The sequence below is a fragment of the Telopea speciosissima genome, chromosome 7 (genome assembly GCF_018873765.1).
Source record: "Telopea speciosissima isolate NSW1024214 ecotype Mountain lineage chromosome 7, Tspe_v1, whole genome shotgun sequence".
Taxonomy (NCBI): domain Eukaryota; kingdom Viridiplantae; phylum Streptophyta; class Magnoliopsida; order Proteales; family Proteaceae; genus Telopea; species Telopea speciosissima.
Genome location: NC_057922.1, coordinates 61,165,431 through 61,181,975, shown reverse-complemented (window position 1 = coordinate 61,181,975; position 16,545 = coordinate 61,165,431). Strand labels below are relative to the sequence as shown.

The 16,545-nt window shown below is 38.1% G+C and overlaps 2 protein-coding genes and 1 long non-coding RNA gene across 5 annotated transcripts; 1 reads left to right on the top strand and 2 right to left on the bottom strand.

Moving 5' to 3' along the window:
- Positions 1-123: 123 nt before the first annotated feature.
- Positions 124-5,136, bottom strand: LOC122669776. The gene is made up of 2 exons (XR_006334078.1): positions 4,993-5,136; positions 124-210 (listed from the first exon to the last, which is right to left on the bottom strand). It is a non-coding gene; the product is annotated as an uncharacterized LOC122669776 (long non-coding RNA).
- LOC122669771 (thioredoxin-like 2, chloroplastic) lies at positions 2,320-9,682 on the top strand. Its single transcript, XM_043866625.1, has 4 exons — positions 2,320-2,537; positions 3,300-3,482; positions 8,439-8,603; positions 9,362-9,682. The coding sequence occupies exons 1-4, from the start codon at positions 2,346-2,348 to the stop codon at positions 9,506-9,508; spliced, it is 687 nt and encodes a 228-aa protein (XP_043722560.1). The 5' UTR covers positions 2,320-2,345; the 3' UTR covers positions 9,509-9,682.
- Positions 9,683-10,183: 501 nt separating this feature from the next.
- LOC122669770 lies at positions 10,184-15,888 on the bottom strand. 3 transcript variants are annotated; one of them, XM_043866622.1, is made up of 15 exons: positions 15,806-15,888; positions 14,548-14,636; positions 14,317-14,434; positions 14,025-14,192; positions 13,631-13,735; positions 13,398-13,481; positions 13,179-13,294; positions 12,629-12,730; positions 12,365-12,478; positions 12,226-12,282; positions 12,000-12,066; positions 11,808-11,861; positions 10,637-10,711; positions 10,492-10,527; positions 10,184-10,299 (listed from the first exon to the last, which is right to left on the bottom strand). In XM_043866622.1, exons 2-15 carry the CDS (start codon positions 14,586-14,588, stop codon positions 10,210-10,212), a joined length of 1,227 nt encoding a protein of 408 aa, XP_043722557.1. In that variant the 5' UTR covers positions 14,589-14,636; positions 15,806-15,888; the 3' UTR covers positions 10,184-10,209. The 3 variants fall into 3 exon arrangements, with proteins under 3 accessions (XP_043722557.1, XP_043722558.1, XP_043722559.1); XM_043866623.1 differs by having other exon boundaries at positions 13,398-13,478; XM_043866624.1 differs by lacking the exons at positions 14,317-14,434; positions 14,548-14,636 and having other exon boundaries at positions 15,806-15,882.
- Between the last annotated feature and the right edge of the window lie 657 nt (positions 15,889-16,545).

Below are 16,545 nucleotides of genomic sequence, written 5' to 3'. Positions count from 1 at the left end.
TGCGTTTGGATAACATCCTTTTTCGATTGGGTATAGCTTCGACCATTCACATAAACTCGTGATTCCATTTCGAATCATAATATAGTTCAAATGAACCGAACCTTGCTTTGATATTTTATTTTCTTACCAGGGTAAAGTAAAATATTATAGGAAATGAGAGTAATTCTTAATCATCCGGTTAGGATCGATCTAAACCAGCCCCATTCTATTCTGTATACAATTCAGCATGCCAACTATTAAACAACTTATTAGAAACACAAGACAGCCAATCAGAAACGTCACGAAATCCGCCGTTCTTCGGGGATGTCCTCAGCGCCGAGGAACCTGTACTAGGGTGTATGTGTGACTCGTCCAAATTAGGATAGAAAAACCCTATTCACTATCTAAAACTAAAAGTCAAAGGCAAAAGATCTATCATATACCTCTATTCTGTATGAAATTTATGGTTTCCATTAGTGCAAATCCAATCACCTCCATTTGAGATGAGTAGCAATTCCCCATTGGTAGCAAATGATTATCCATTAAGCGGGGAAATAATATTTAAGATTAAGAAGCAGAAGAACCCATGAAGTGTTTGATGAAGTGTCTGAACATTCTAAACTCAATAATGGATATTAGTCAAATAGATATCCAAACAATGTTCTGATTCACAGGTAAGAATACAATCTGCGTACTCAGATGCGCTCTAAGAATGCATACCAAACACAGCCTCAATGTTTTGCCCAAATCTACATGTTTCTAATCTAAACATTTAAGATCTGAGGAGATGTACCCTCATTCTCTTGTATTCTAGTTTCCTCTAGTTTGGACGATTCTAGTTTCCTCTAGATTAAGGGTGTCAATTGGGACGGTTCCCGGTATTTGGGACTGGATGGTACCGTTACCGGTACTAAAAGTGCCAATCCCAGTACCGTCCCATTTAATTAACGGGACCAAACCTAGATCCCAGTCCTGATTACTCGCGGGATGGGACGGTACCAGTTCTTAAACGGTTCTAGGCATTGTAGAAAAAGGGAGAAGAAGTTTAATTGTTTCTAACAAGGTGGGTTTATTAGTGTTGTGGAATTTTTTCACTATCATGAAATCTAAGTTGTCCACTGCTTTTCATAAAGCAACTTAAATTATGAAATCATAGTTTTACTTCTTCAAACTCCCTAAGATCATATGTAATAAGCTTCTCATTTTTTTAAATCTAGATAAGTCCTACAAAATGGAAGAATCCTGTTGTGTTTCCTCTTTGATTTTCCCAAACAAAATTCTATTTATCACATATGTCACACGGTAGTATGGTACGAAGTACGAAGTGCAAAAAGAAAGAACCTGGTAGATGTAGTTGGTCGAGGGAGGAGGGAATAGCACTGTAGTAGGTTCTGTGAGGAGAGACTTCAAGCTACGACTGTTGACCTGTTGTTCCTCTTCGTATTCAAAAGGCAATTAGTGAAACCTTAATGAATCGTAATTCTTATACCTTTTCTTTTTTTTAAAAAGATCTTATATACTCTTTCTTTTTAAACAGTACTAGTAGCTTCGGTACCATCCGGTACCTAATTGGTATTTCGGTACTGATACCGTTGGAAATCCCATCCCAGAACCGTCCCGTCCCAGTTATCATTCGATACCAAAATCAGATATCAATACCGTCCCATTTCCTAATGGACTAGTCCGTATCAAATTTTAGCGGGACGGTATTGGAACGGTTCCGGTTCCAGTCCCAAATTGACACCCTTACTCTAGATACTAAAATAAAGAGAGACGGGAGAAAAGAAACATTCGTCATACAGAGGCAACCTCCTCAAACAACGAGCTGTACAAAGATAACAAAGCTCACCCAATAACGGTTTTACAAACCAAAAATGAGTTGAGCAACTGTGACAGAACCACTCTCCTATTCACACTCCACAACTTACAGATAATAACTCATCCCTTAAATAAATACTCCATTTACTGATATACATACTACTAATTACTAAACATGACACGTAACAGGTTTTAAGTAATTTCTCCGTTGAATCAGGATCTCAGAGATCTCGAAAATGTAGAGAGTCTAGACTGAGACATTTCTTATTGGATGATTGGATCGGTGGCAGTTGAGAATTGAGAGTGATTGATTGGGTTTGGGATACCCACGAAAGAAAGAAAAGACAGAAGAACATGGAAATAAAGATGATAGGTAGACGGGCTTGAGGTTTCCTCTCTCACTACTTACATAGTTGTTCACTTCCACACTTCACAGAGACTGTGAGAGAGAATAGAGAATGAGATTTATGGGTTTGTCGTGTAATGGCGGAGAAAATTTGAGTTGCCGATAAGATTTTTTTTTTTTTTTTTTTGGGGGTTTCTCCTTCATGGCTGAAATTCTTCGGTTACCTTGTCATTTACTTCGGAATTCTTCTCCCCTGCTACCCTCTGTTTGCTCTTCCCAATTGGGTCTCCAACCAAAGCGATACTCAGATGGCTGGATTTGTTCCACTGCAGATTCTGCAGCTGCTCCTTTCCCACTCTTCTTCAGGCACACAAAGAGACTGCTTTCTTTCAAGGTAAGTCCTAGGTTGCCTGCCCTTTATTCCAAACCTTCTATTTTCCTCTCTGATTTTTTTTTTTAACGGTTGAATCCTGAGGAGACATTTTTGTGGTTTCTACTGTAGCTTCAAAATTTCTGAGAGAAGCTCGCATACCCATTTGTCTAGGATCTCATGTAGTTTGTACTCCTAGTAAGGTTTTTCTTTCCTGGGTAATTTTGATTGGGAACTATACTCACCAGCCATTTTCTGTCGTGAAATTCTGGTTTTAAATCGTGTGTTTTCTTGTTTGTAAGCCAATTTGGGTATCTTTTTAACATAGTTTGTGGGTTATTATTTGTTATGCCGTGCTTTTTATGGTATCTTTTCTTCTATGACCTATTTCATGATTGCAGAGGTTTTTGGCGAATTTGCTTACTGTTTTCCTTACTAATACTCTTTATGTGCTCAGATTGGCAAGGTTGACATAAATTTTCTGCTATTCTTCTCTTATTTAGACCCTGAACTTATAGGATTTGCTTTATTGTGCAATTGTTTTCTTTTCCTTCTACATGTCCTTTACTCTTGATATTTCTCCTATTTAAGAAGATAATGTGTTTCATGATTGCCTTACATACACTTGGCATGCTCTTTGGTACTAGACAAAAATTTAACCATAACTTTCTAGACAAACTTCTGAAACTTACATTTGCTGGTTCCTTTGAACTAATATAAATCATGAATTACGCTCATATGCTATTATCTCACTTCTGATTGTCTGTGTTGGATATTTCACTGCAGGTACATGCAACTATTGCTGAAACTGATCGGCCTAAATGGTGGGAAAAGATTGCAAGCCCAAACATGATTGACATTCATTCGACAGAAGAATTTTTGAGAGTTCTAAGTGAAGCTGGAGATAAATTGGTTGTTGTCGAATTTTATGGCACATGGTGTGCCTCTTGCCGGGCATTGTTTCCCAAGGTTACAAACCTCAACCCTGCCTTTGGGTAGATTAGGTTACATCACTTATTTTCTTCAGAATATCTTTTGCCCACATCTTCCCACCAATCTTGAAAATAGTTGCTTCTTATTTTCCTGCCTGTGGAAACTTTAAAATCCAAACAAATACTATATGCAATAGCAAATAGAAGTTGCAACTTAGCGAGGAAGAGAGGGTGATGACTGCATTATGTAGCTCTATTTGTTTGTCCCATATAAAGAATTGAAATGACTGCTAGGGATTTGGTACGCAAACTTGCAGAAACATCTGTTGCGGCTTTGTAAATTAGATGTTATATAATTACTTACAACGTTCTCAGTGACATCCTTTAACTCAACATGATAAAGATATAGGTCTCTCATTCTGTTATATAATATCAACTGTAATCTGATTTCCAATAGCGTACAATACTTTGACAATCATAAAGATATGTTGTATTCTTAAAAAAGTATTATGGTTCTGCATGCCTTTGGTATGTTGAAATTTGGGGGTCAAGCATGTCTCACACCAAACTGACCTCCCACCTCGAGCATTCATTACTTGGACTAAACTGTTCTACAAATGCTTATTGTGACAAAACTACATAAAGAAAATCAACAAAGGAGAAGGAGATGAGAGGAGAGAAGAGAATATGGGAAAGAAGCATAGTCGTCAAGGTGTTGCTTAGGCGTCTAGGCGCTTTCTTGGGTCCAAGGCGACAGCACGCCTTGTTGACACTTCACGAGTTTATGTTGATTTATGTTTATTCGTTTGTTTTTTAATGTCTATGTTTATATTATATCCTATGCTTTGTTTATTATATGTTGGTTTTCTTATATTAGGCCATTACTATCATAATTATAGCATATTGCATTGATATGTTGTTTATAAACGTAATTATATAAAATTATTATTCATATATTATATATAGTCATTAATGCATGTCTAGGGCTCCTAGGTCTGCACCTTGTCGCCTAAGCGCCCCTCCAACACCTTGGATTGCCTAGTTGCTTTGACAACTATGGGAAAAAAAATTACCGATCAGAAGAAAACAGAGCAATCCAATTGGCAGGTATGTCTTATATATGCAACAACAACAACTCAGCCTTATCCCAACTAAATGTGGTCGGCAAGATGGATCCTTGCCTTCCAATAAGCTCTATTCAAGGTCATACTTGATACAAGCCCTAAGCTATGCATGTCTTTCCCCACCACTTTTCTTAGGGTCATTTTAGGTTTGCCTCTAGTTCTTTATTTCCTTCAATCAAAATCAAATCACTCTTATGTACTAGAGCATCCAAAGGCCGCCGTTGAATACTTGAACATGACCATGGCACCTCAAATGACTTTCTTGTAGCTTAGCATGTATAGGATCTACTCCCAAATCAGCTCTAATATGATTATTCTTTACTTTATCCTTTCTAGTTTTTCCACTCATCCATCTCAACATCCTCATTTCTGCTACACTGAGTTTATCTATATGATGCATCTTAACTGCCCAACATTCCATACCATACATCTTAGCCGATCGTATGACTGTCCTGTAAAATTTTCCTTGAGTTTTAAAGGAATACCTCGATCACACAACACTCCGGGTTTACCTCTCCACTTCATCCTATTTTAATTATCTATGAAACATCATCCTCTATATCAACTTTATTTATAATTGAGCTAGATATCTAAAATAATCACTTTGTAGTATCTCCCTCTCATCAATTTTCACGACCTCATTATCCGTTCGAGTGTAATTGAAGTTACACACCATTTACTCTGTCTTTGTTCTATTTATCTTAAAGTTGATATGATGCAAATAAGTCACTTAGAGGGCTTATTTTATTGAAAATAAGCTTTGGGTTGCGTTATGTAGGTGTTGGGTTTTTGATCCCATGGTTTTATTTTATAATTGGCCAATCGAGATTTACTTCATTAGCTTAGTTAGAATCCTATTTTGAGTCTGTTTTCTTTATTATTTCACTTTCCTAGTCAATTTAGGATACCTTATTAGTTAAGGATTAGGTTAGGCCTTTCCTTTTTAGTGTTAAGTCTATTTTTGAGTCTTCTATATAAGATTGTAGGGGATGCTGGCATTGTACACGAATTTGATTAATGAAATATTGGCTTGAGCCTTGGTGAAAATCCTGAGATAGGATGGGTGAGATGCCCAGGGTTAGGTAGCCAACCCCACCTCTCTCCATTCCCTTCCCCCATCCCCTTCCATTAGTTCTTGATTCCAAACCCTAGTTTCAGTCAAATCGAATTCAAGAGTGCTACAAGCTCTTGGGATTTCTTTCAACTGATTGTCACATCGATTTCTTAAAGATTACTACATAAAGATCATTGCTGCCAGGGTACATCTCCATCAACCAAATCAGTAGAGGCAACCCTACCATCGGTTTTCAAGAGAGAAGTTAAGGTTTCTTTTGGGATCCCATTGATCTCTTTGGTTATCTTTCTTTTCTGGTTTTATTCCTACGATATAACATAAAACAGCTTTATTCCTTAACACTTATCTTCTTAAGATTTTCTAGAGTAAGATGAGAAGATACATGATGCCATTATCTTTGAAAAGTTGTATCCTGTAGCTTCCCTAGATTTTTGTTTGCCTCCAATAAATTCTAGGACATGTAGCTTCTGCCCTACTATTAAAGTTGTGATAGTATTTGGGTGGAGCAAACTAGTGTGTTCCAGATTACCCTCCACTATTGGTAGGCCAGTTTTGATGCAGAAAAACCCCTGGTGTGGCAAAGTTTTTGGAACATAACAGGGTGGAGGTGATATGTTTCTTATATATAGACTGGCTGTTGATAAATTTTTTTTTTTTTTGGGGGGGTGGGGGGGGGGGGGAATAAAAAATTCATTACCAAAAGGAAAAAGGAGATACAAGGGGCCTTGAAAAGGGGAAGGAGAGAAACAAGAAGAAATAAATTACATACAAATTAAGGCCATTCCTCAGGGGAAGGAGGAAGAGGGCTGCAAAAGGGAGAGAGACAGATCCCAGGACACAACAATATGCATGTTCCTTGGGGAATCAACACAACTAGAGGATACCATTGCAAGCTTGCTCTAGATATCAAAGGAGACGGAGTCCCAAATTTGTTGAAAGGATTTAGAGTTGGAGGACCATTTTCTGAGATTTTGCTCCATCCGGATATGGTTGACAGTGACACCAAATTCTAACTTGCCTACAACATCACATGGAAATGTTCCAGCGAACCACCAAGATCCCTTCCCTTGTGAATGAAAGAATCCTTCGGTTCTGAGGCCAACATTTTGGCAGGAGCCCTTTCCAAATGGAAGTGGGAAAAGGGCAAGCAAAAAAGAGATGATCTTTTCCACATCTTCCTAAGTATTTCAACAAAGGCAGAAAGAAGGAGATGCTAGAATCTGACGTTAAATGAGAAAAGTTTGCATTTTGAGAGGGCCCGCCAAAAATTAAGCTGTGATGAAAGAATATGGCCTTTGAACGACAGTAACTTGTGCCAAGGAGATAAGGGCCCTTCAAGATCTGATGAAGTTTCAAGCCACTTTAGAGCTGAGGAGGCCCGAAGAAGATGCAGACCAAACAATATTATCTCCCCTACCATGCGGCCTTCTAGGAATGGAAGATAAGGCATTCCAAATGGCATATAACAAGGGAGAAGAGGACGGCAGGGGGGGGGGGGGGGGGCAATCATTATGGCTAAGGATATCTGCAACCATGGATTGCTTGGAAAGACCCAATCTGTAAATGGCTTTAGCACCCACTGCGTGAAGGAGAACCCCCATAGGGTGCCAATGATCAAGCCAGTGGAAGATGGAGGCCCCATCATTAATATGGCAGACCCCAGTGTGTTGATAATGTTATCATGGTGTCCAAACAGAACCTTGCCCCCCTGTCATCTCTAGTTACTATTTTTTTAGTTTAGATTTTGATATTAAAGAGATGGATGCTGTTGGTGGTATCTGTAACAAATAGAGATGCAAGCTGTTTTTAAACCTTTGGTTTATATTCTGTCAAATTGTTTTGTGACTCTTTTTTATAAGAATCTGGAGATATTACAGATTTTACATTTGGAAGAGAATCCCTTCAAGGATGAAATATTTGTTCCCATGCACTAATTGAGTTCCAGTGAACTACTAATTTCTTTTGCAGTAATTTGTGTTTTATGCTCAAGGTGAGGTTGTTAGAGATGTTTAGTACTTCTCCCTTATTTAGGGTGAATTAGATACTGCCTAAGGAGCTTTTGAATTATTAGCTTACTTGCCACCCATTCTAGTGGGAATCCGTGGAAGAAGAGTAATCTCTCTTGCAGTGTGTTGTATAATTAGTAAGGAAGGATTCTGTTTGATACATATCACTCTATGCCCAGAATGTGTGCAGATATTGGACCCATAGTTGTCAAGGCATTCCCTAGGCATCCTGGCCCCCTCCAACACCTTGGGTCGCCTACACACCGTGACAACTATCATTGGGTCTCGCTTGATTGTGCCATTGGGTTTAAGGAATTTTTGGAATGCCAATCACCTTTCTACGGAAATACAATCCACATTTATATAATGTTTTCAGATTTTTTGCTATACTGTACACCTTGCAATACTTGCAGAATCCTTTCGCTATTGTACTGTTTTCTTATACATAATTGATACAGTCGCTGTACACCCCCTGCTTTCAGTTACTCTGATTTTACTTCATGTATGTCTCCTTTCTTATACATCTTTGTGTTGGTTAGATTAAGAGGCATTTGGTTTTGGTGGATCTTAAATTTTTTATGTTGTTTTCTAATTCTTGTCCTCTTTTTCCAGATAAGTGGTTTTTGTTGAGGGTTTGAATGATTGTTTGTTTTGCATCTCTTCTCAACAAATGATTGTGTTATCATAGGTTACTGATGTTCTAATCACTACCCTAGGGCCTTTTGATTAATATTTCATTGTTACAGGGTGATTTCTTGTCCTGACGTTAACTTTTAATTTCCTGTCAGCTCTGCAAGACTGCTGAAGAACACCCTGACATTTTATTTCTAAAAGTAAATTTTGATGAGAACAAGCCTATGTGTAGAAGCTTGAATGTAAAGGTGCTTCCTTATTTTCACTTCTATCGTGGAGCAGATGGGCAGTTGGAATCATTTTCGTGTTCACTTGTAAAGGTAGGTTTTATACCGCAATATTTAAATAGGTCCATGCCTGTGAATTGCTTAAGCACTTATTCATTTAACATTTCAGCTGCCTCTTACCGTCCCCAGCGTCTCTATTTCATGCATTCAAATTAGCCATTCATATCTGTCTTAAAAGTTTGAAGCAAATATTTTGTGCAGAATAAGCAAGAAAATAACCTTTGGAGGTTGAACTCAAAGTACTTAAATGCCTTGTAGAGGACTCCACTACTATGACTTTGTTCTCTTTCCCATTTCCTAGTCCTCGACTTAAAAATAAAAACAAATTTAAGTGTTCAACTGTTTGAAATCATTTCATGTACTTCTCTATTTAACTCCAAAGTTTTCTGGATTGCAAACAGATTCTTCATTCTTGTATTCGTAAAAATGTTCCCACAACAATGTATTCTGAACTCTATTAAAATAATAAAAAACCAAGAGAAAATGAAAATTATGGACATCATCCTCCCATATACCGGACATTCTTTATGTCACTTTTGATGATGACTTGCACTTTTTTTTTGTATGGAGATGCCACACTATTCACATTATCAATGGTCCCTGATATGAAACTGAATGCTTTACTTTAAAAGGCCTGATGTAGTGGCTATGGGGCCCACCTTATTTTAGTTCGACAGTTTTGATGCACATGCACACAGATGGATATTTGTTGACACACTCTAGCATATATTCATGAATATATTAACTTGATATTTGCTATTCATTGATTAAGTTGTTAAAACAATCTGCAGTTTCAGAGAATAAAGGATGCCATTGAAACACATAACACGGCTCGATGTAGCATTGGTCCACCCAGAGGCATTGGAGATCTTAACTTTCCTGAAACCTTCCCAGCTGTAGCAGCAAAGGACAAGACAGTAGAAACAAGTTCAAGATAATCCTTGTTTCTATCCACCAATCATTGATCTTGTTGTGTGCACCTTGGGCTCAAATGGTGATGATCTACAAGCAGTTCATAGTGGTGGGCTCCCTGCTTCTAAATTGTATATGCTTATATCTTTTCGTTTTAAAAGAATTCTTCAGAACTGCAGGTTTTTCTGTATTCTGTGCAATTCTTTCTAGCTTGCAAAGTACTATACTAAAGATCTCTTGTTTTGAAATGAGAATTCTAGGTTCTAAATAATCATTCAATAAACTCTTTTTGTCTACTTGGTACTCTTTTTTTCTCTTCTCTTTTTCTTCTTTAGGTAATGGAGAACACCTTGGATTATTTTGCATGCTACAAGAATGGCAAAAGAGGTATAAGGTACAACGGCTAAACGTTTCTCATATTTGAGTTCCAGTATCTGTGTCTGTAAAAGTGTTTCAATAGAAGGTACTCACAGATTTTCTGTTCCTATTAAAATGTAATATTTGTATAGACTCTTGGAGGTGGGAAAAAGAATAAAACGTTGAGGGATCTTTGATGTTGATGCATGAAAAATTATAAATTTTATTTAAATAGAATAAACTATAATGAGGGAAGTGCTTAAGGAATTAAGCCCCAATGACCAACTGGGGAAGAAAATTCTAGCTCACTCCCTTGCTTAGCAAAGTCTTCCCAACAAGTAATGCTTAAAATTCAAACCAAGTCATCCACTCAATGCATGCTCAGATTGAGGTGCTCCCTTTCAGCTTTCCTCATTCTACTCTCAAATTCTTTCCATTCAGCAAAGCACCTTGACCGAACCTGAAAATATGGATCTTGTTTCAGATTGGCTTGCAAATTAATGCAAATAGAGAACAATAGAAATGGCACTTAGGAGTATAGGACAACTGTATTCTTCAGCACAAGCAATTCCAATTTGTTTACTGCCCATTGCATTCATCAATCAATGAAGGAAACAGTCAAATTTAACACAAGCAGTTGCACATTACTCACCCCTTTCCATGGGGCCTTTCCATCGATAGCTTTACCCTGCGAATATGTCAAGTTTTGTGTAAGAGCAAGTGTTTACTAAAATATAGGGAGGGTACCTAAATGGGCAAATCAGATGTATAAGCTATTTATCTGAAAGTTGGTTTACCTGGTCTCCAAGAGAAGGCACACCCTTGTGTTCTATCCATTGAGCATCCACAACACCTATCTTTTCATGGGCTGGCTGCACAACATCACAGTTAAAAAAAAGTCAATTCTAAAACATTCTGTAACTGAACTCCTTCAGAAGGAAAATGTGAAGCTGATGCTGTGCTCAATGACAGACAGGGAATCCCAGCTGTACAGTTGGCCCAGCCCTGTATTAGCATGGGACCTTCTGCGGGGGTAGCAATTCCCCATCAGAAAACAGCGTGAGTCCCAAATGTGATGCTTGGTTTCTCCTTACCCCAAGCCTATTACTACTGCTATTACCAATCTTTACTTTCACATTATCACAATGAGAATTTTTTTAGCTTCTTTCATGGTTGTTTCTCAATCTAGATAAAGGGCATACCCAGTGCACGAGGCTCCCACCACTGCAGGGTCTGGGGAGGGTCATAATGTACGCAGTCTTTTACCCCTACTTTCGCAGAGGCTGAGAGGCTGTTTCCAGACTCAAACCCATGACCACTTGGTCACAATGGAGCAACCTTACCATTGCACCAAGCCCGTCCTCTGTTTCTCAATCTAGATATCAAGTCTATATCGATTAAAGAAAAGGGGGGACATTGGGTCAGCTGTAATTTTATGCCAATTGACAGAAATGGGGCAGTTTCTAACAGGCGGCCAATATAAAGCATTGGAGCCAACTCCTGATCATGAATCATGAGTTTTTTTGGTTTAAAGCTTATGCTGGGTTAGATAAGGCCCTTGCAATGATTAAAATGAAAAAATGGGATTCAAGTGGCTGGATAAGGCTGCAGTGAGTAAGATTTGAACTGTGTAATGTAATCTATCTTTACATTCGCACTGATAAATCAGAAGTTGAACAGCTTTCACAGTAACTAAAACTTGAAGTTGCCAAGCATCTCTTTCATGAGCTTACTGCAACAATTGGTGATATTTAAGAGGCAAGAAGCAGCAAAAAAGTGGCACTCGCTGCTGCCTTAGATGCTGTACATCCGTTAGTTCCAACATAATTGACAAATAAACTTTGCAAGTAGATAATGCTCCTATTTCCTTAGTACCTCTCACTTCCCCACTACAACAAAAGGATCAATTAAGCCAGTTCATCATAATGTCCAAGGATTTCAAAGTCTATCTGAAATAAAAGATTGTACCTTCACACATCTTTGCAGGGCGAGATCTAAACCCCAACCATGTACCAAATCATTCTGCAGTGTATTGAAGCTGTTAAAAGCTAATAGTAACTTAAAATGAAGCAATCTGCTTTGATATCACCCCTTCTGCAGAAAGGAAAAACAACATTTCTGAGAAACCAGATATAACTATGGTTAAAACTAGCCAACTACCTGAATCATGTGCCAGACACAACGCCATGACTCTCGTGAAAAAACTGGAGCCATTATCTCGACGAACCTATAACATTTTTTACCAGCAGTAGTTCCGCAAGATTGTAAGTCCATTTGGAAAATAAAAATTACAAGAAACTTAAATTCTTCCAAGAAGATTATGTAAATACTTAATGCACCTATCTATCTTTGTGTCAGGAAGGCATCATGTAAAATAGAAACTCACCCTGCGCAGGGTGGTAAGTGCGGGTCATGACACCAACCAGGCTTTTCTTCAGTCTCCCTGCAATAACCATAAAAATAATTCAAAACTTGATCTATAGGCCATACTAGTTTTATTTCAGAATATGAGTGCAATCTTCTACTTGTGAACTTCTACATCATCCCTCCTCCTTGTCATCGACCATTGCAAGAAATGCTTTGACTCTATTCCTGGTTGTGATATCTCTAGCCCATGCTTCTTTGCAAGTTTAATATACCTGTTTGAAAAGCACAAAAATTCACAATGTTAACTATATTAAAGAGAACAGAATGATTGAAATATTTTCGAGGGTTGATACAACATCATATCTTGATATAATGAAAGAGGGATTAGTATTTTCAAGTTCCAACTTCTGAAAGGTACTTACTCTTCTGCATTAAAATTCTCTACTCCAAGATCTTCATCCCAGATAAATATGTATTCATATGGGGCTATGATATCTGGATGGAGAAATCGCTTGGCATACCACCTGAAAAGAAGATTACACTTGCTAAGAAAGCCTGACTACTCAACTCTCAAGTATTGTCAAGATACGCGGGATGGTGCTTACTAAATACTGAGAGACTAACATAGAAAGAGAATGAGAGAAGGGTTCTTTAGAAGCAACAGGATTTTGGTAGGGATATGAAATGATCCTCTCTTTTAGAGGCAAGAATCTTGATTACGTGAGAGTTTGGGAGGAAAAGGAAAAAGGAAAAGAAAGAAAAATTGGAGTGGGGGGGGGGGGGGGGAGGGGGAAGCATTAACCTTTGAAATAAACACACACAGCAGCAGAAATATCAAAGAAAGGATATGTGGTTTTATGCAACTGTAGTTCTAAGTCTATAAGAGAAGGGAGAAGTAGAAAGTAAGATTTTCTTTTTCTGCAACATATACAAGTGAAAGGTCAACAAAAAATTAAATGGAGAGTGTCCTACCACTTTGTTTGTCTCCTTGCACTGACATGAATCGCTCGTTGAGACCACTCAAACTGTTCCCACTCACTTGCCCTCCCATCATAGTGAAATAGAACAAATGAAAAGTTCTCCGAAAACTAAAACAACAAAGATGGAATGAAGACTTACCACCATGGGAAGTATATCAAACAACAAAAACAACCAAGAAGACCAAGATCCACTAACAGTAAGGGTTACAACCTTTGAGATAATATCATCAACCATAGCCTTCTGAAGATATCCGACAGTTAAAACCAGCAGATACTTTGGTTTAGCTACCAAATGCTTCAATAGTGAAGGGAAAAAAGTCACAAACTTTACGGCATATTAACTGATTATATATGAAAAATTGGACAAAGATAGAAACCTGAGGTCATAGTTAACATAATGAACCAAATTTTCCTGGGCAACAACACAAATTGAAGAAATCATACCTCTCTTGGATTTCCTCTCAATCCATGGAGATACAAATCTGATAGAGATTCAATAATTCCAGGAGGCAAGGACTCAGCTCCATGCGGATTTGTTGGTACATATATCTGGACATTGGATTTCAAGTTTACAAGCTTCGATATCAAACAGAATCAGTCATCGTCAACTTGTAAAGCAAAACCAAGACAGAAGACATATGACTCAATTTATTTTTTTTGTACAATGGCAATGGAGAGGTCTCAAAATTGCACATGAAAAGAGTCATAGGATAAAAGATCTCCTTAAACCACTAAGTAATGCAACCTGAGATCGAGAGGATTTGAAAGTCATATCATTCATCAGGCTCTGTTTCTCAGTTTCACATAGCCAATCAAAAAAAAAAAAAAAAAACTATACCTTAATGCTTTGTTTTGGTTTAGAACCCAGATTAGCATACTTGGTTTCTGAAGTAAACAATGGATCTCGTTTTGAGTTAACAAAAAGCTGTTCACAAAAGAACAGTGGATTAACCTTCTCTGAATATTTTTCATTCCATGCACTCTGCACATGCCTAGGCAACTCCACCTGAGAAGAAAAGGGGGGGGGGGGGGGGAGGGAGGAAGCTTGTTTCAACCCAATAATTTCCTTTGAAACAAAAAGCAACATATGCATTCTCATTTCACATTTATGTTCATGTAGAGAAAGATACCTTCAATGTCAAAACTGTATGAAACGAAGAACCAACAAAATATCCCATAAAAACACCACATATTGGTAAAAGGATCAGTTTAAGTGCTGCTGATCTCCTACGAGATTCAATCTTCTCTCTGAAGTAAAGAAGACAAGAAAAATAGTTAACATGGTAGAAGATGGCTGTAGACAAGGTTTGAAAGTTGATTATGAATTAAACTGAACAAGATGGATGGAATCAAACAGTAACCTGCGTATGGTGACTGACATCATAGTGCAACACCACAGCATTCATATCTCCATGTTTCAAGCCAAGTGCTGTCTGTCTCTCAAGGGTGACTGCTAATGTTAACATAGAAAAAATTATCATTTATCTCAAGAAGGAAATGAATGCTCCGAACGGAGAAAAAAAAAAGGGGGAGGGGGGAAGGAACTAATTCTTGCAACTGTTGATATGCAACTGCCCTCAGCATGACCTTGGTCTGGAAACTTAAAAAGCAATCAACAACAACAACAACAAACTCAGCCTTTATCCCAACTTAATGGAGTCGGCTACATGGATCCAAACAAAACAAATTAAAGAAAACTGAGGCTGAAAAAAAAAAAGGGAAAACAGGGATGGGGAATGAGATGTGAAATGAAAAATGGGAAAAATGGAAAATGACGAATGAAAGTGAGAGGAAAGAAGCAAGTTAAAAAAACTCAGCTAAATGGGGTCTACTACATGGATCCTTGCTCTCCAATAGGCTCTATCTGAGGTCATACTTGGAATGAGACCTAGACTATGCATGTCCTCACAACTTCTCCTTTGGTCATTTTAGGCCTGCCCCTAACTCTTTTAGCTCCTTCAATCGGAATTATATCACTCCTTGCTGGGGCGTCCATAATGGATGCTAATGCTATTTCATTTCCTCCCTTTTAGTCCACTACTGATGTTCAGTATGAATACCTACTCTGCAGACACCCGAAGACACTTCGTTCTTCCAAAAAAAAAAAAAAGGAAAAAACCTTCCACAACTCATAATCAGAAGAAGTTACAGCAATTGAATTTACACTCAATTAAATTTAGACCTCGTAGTCTTACCAAAACAGAGTATAATGGAACTTGTTCAGATTGCAGAACAAAGACTTAAAAGAGTTCTGCAGGCTACTGGACCTTTTGATCAACTCCAGTGTGGAAAGTGGATTCCTTTTAAGACTTAACAGAGCAGGAGTTCTTTAAGGATATATAGAACAAAATGAAAGATTTTGCAATAATAAAATTGTTATATCAGTCCTCCATGACTTTTGAGTCCAATAGTTCCTATTAAGTCTTGGATCAGATTAATTTGCCTCTTACAGAGTAGAAAAATCTGATTAGATATTGAACAAAGATCAGGTGATGAACTCGACATGACGAACCCAAACAACCTAACCTAGGCCATAAAAACAGGATTCTTCGGATCATGCAAAAGAACTCCAAAACATTAACTACTGTAAATAAGAATCAGAGGATCAATGGGCTGTACCTGAAATGAGAAGATGAGTTCTCTGGAGCCGAAAAGCCAAACCGGTTGGAATGGAAATAGAGAATTCATGCAATGGGAAGGGAGGAAAGGAACAGAATACAGAGGCGTTCCTGCAAAATTTGCAGTTCCATGGCCATGGCAGCATTTAAGTTGAGGATTTTTGCATTGATTCTTGAAGATTTTTGCCTTTATTCTCATTAACTTTTTTGAAAATTCAATGCATACTACTCTTATCCCGCCACTTCAGGAGCCACCGAAGACTCTGAGTTGGTAATTCACAGTTGGTAAGGATCTCCTTAGATTCTCCGCACGTCACGGTTTTAGTAATCGGTATCGGGGTCAGTCTCAGTCGATATCGATCTGGATCGAATTGAATGGGGCTGGATTGGACGGATTTTTCCTTGTTTTTCTTTTAAAAAAAGCAGTTTTTCTGTTTGGACCTGGAGGTGTTCGGCCTTTGGACGACTGATTCCCCCAAAGCTCGTGAACGACCTCACAACACACACGAACCAAGAGATATTGGGGCCCCGTGTTCACTAGGAAGTTTCCTCTTAGACGGGTGACCCCAAGAGGGGAGGCAGAGTTGAACTCAAGACCTTCAACTTCCTTCCATTAATATCATTTTCTTTCCCTCTTTATACTGTATCCTATTCGGAAAGTTTTCATACACTGTTGTTCAATCATCATTTCAACTGTTTGATAAGAATACTCGATTCTTTTGTGAACTTCCTTGTAATCGA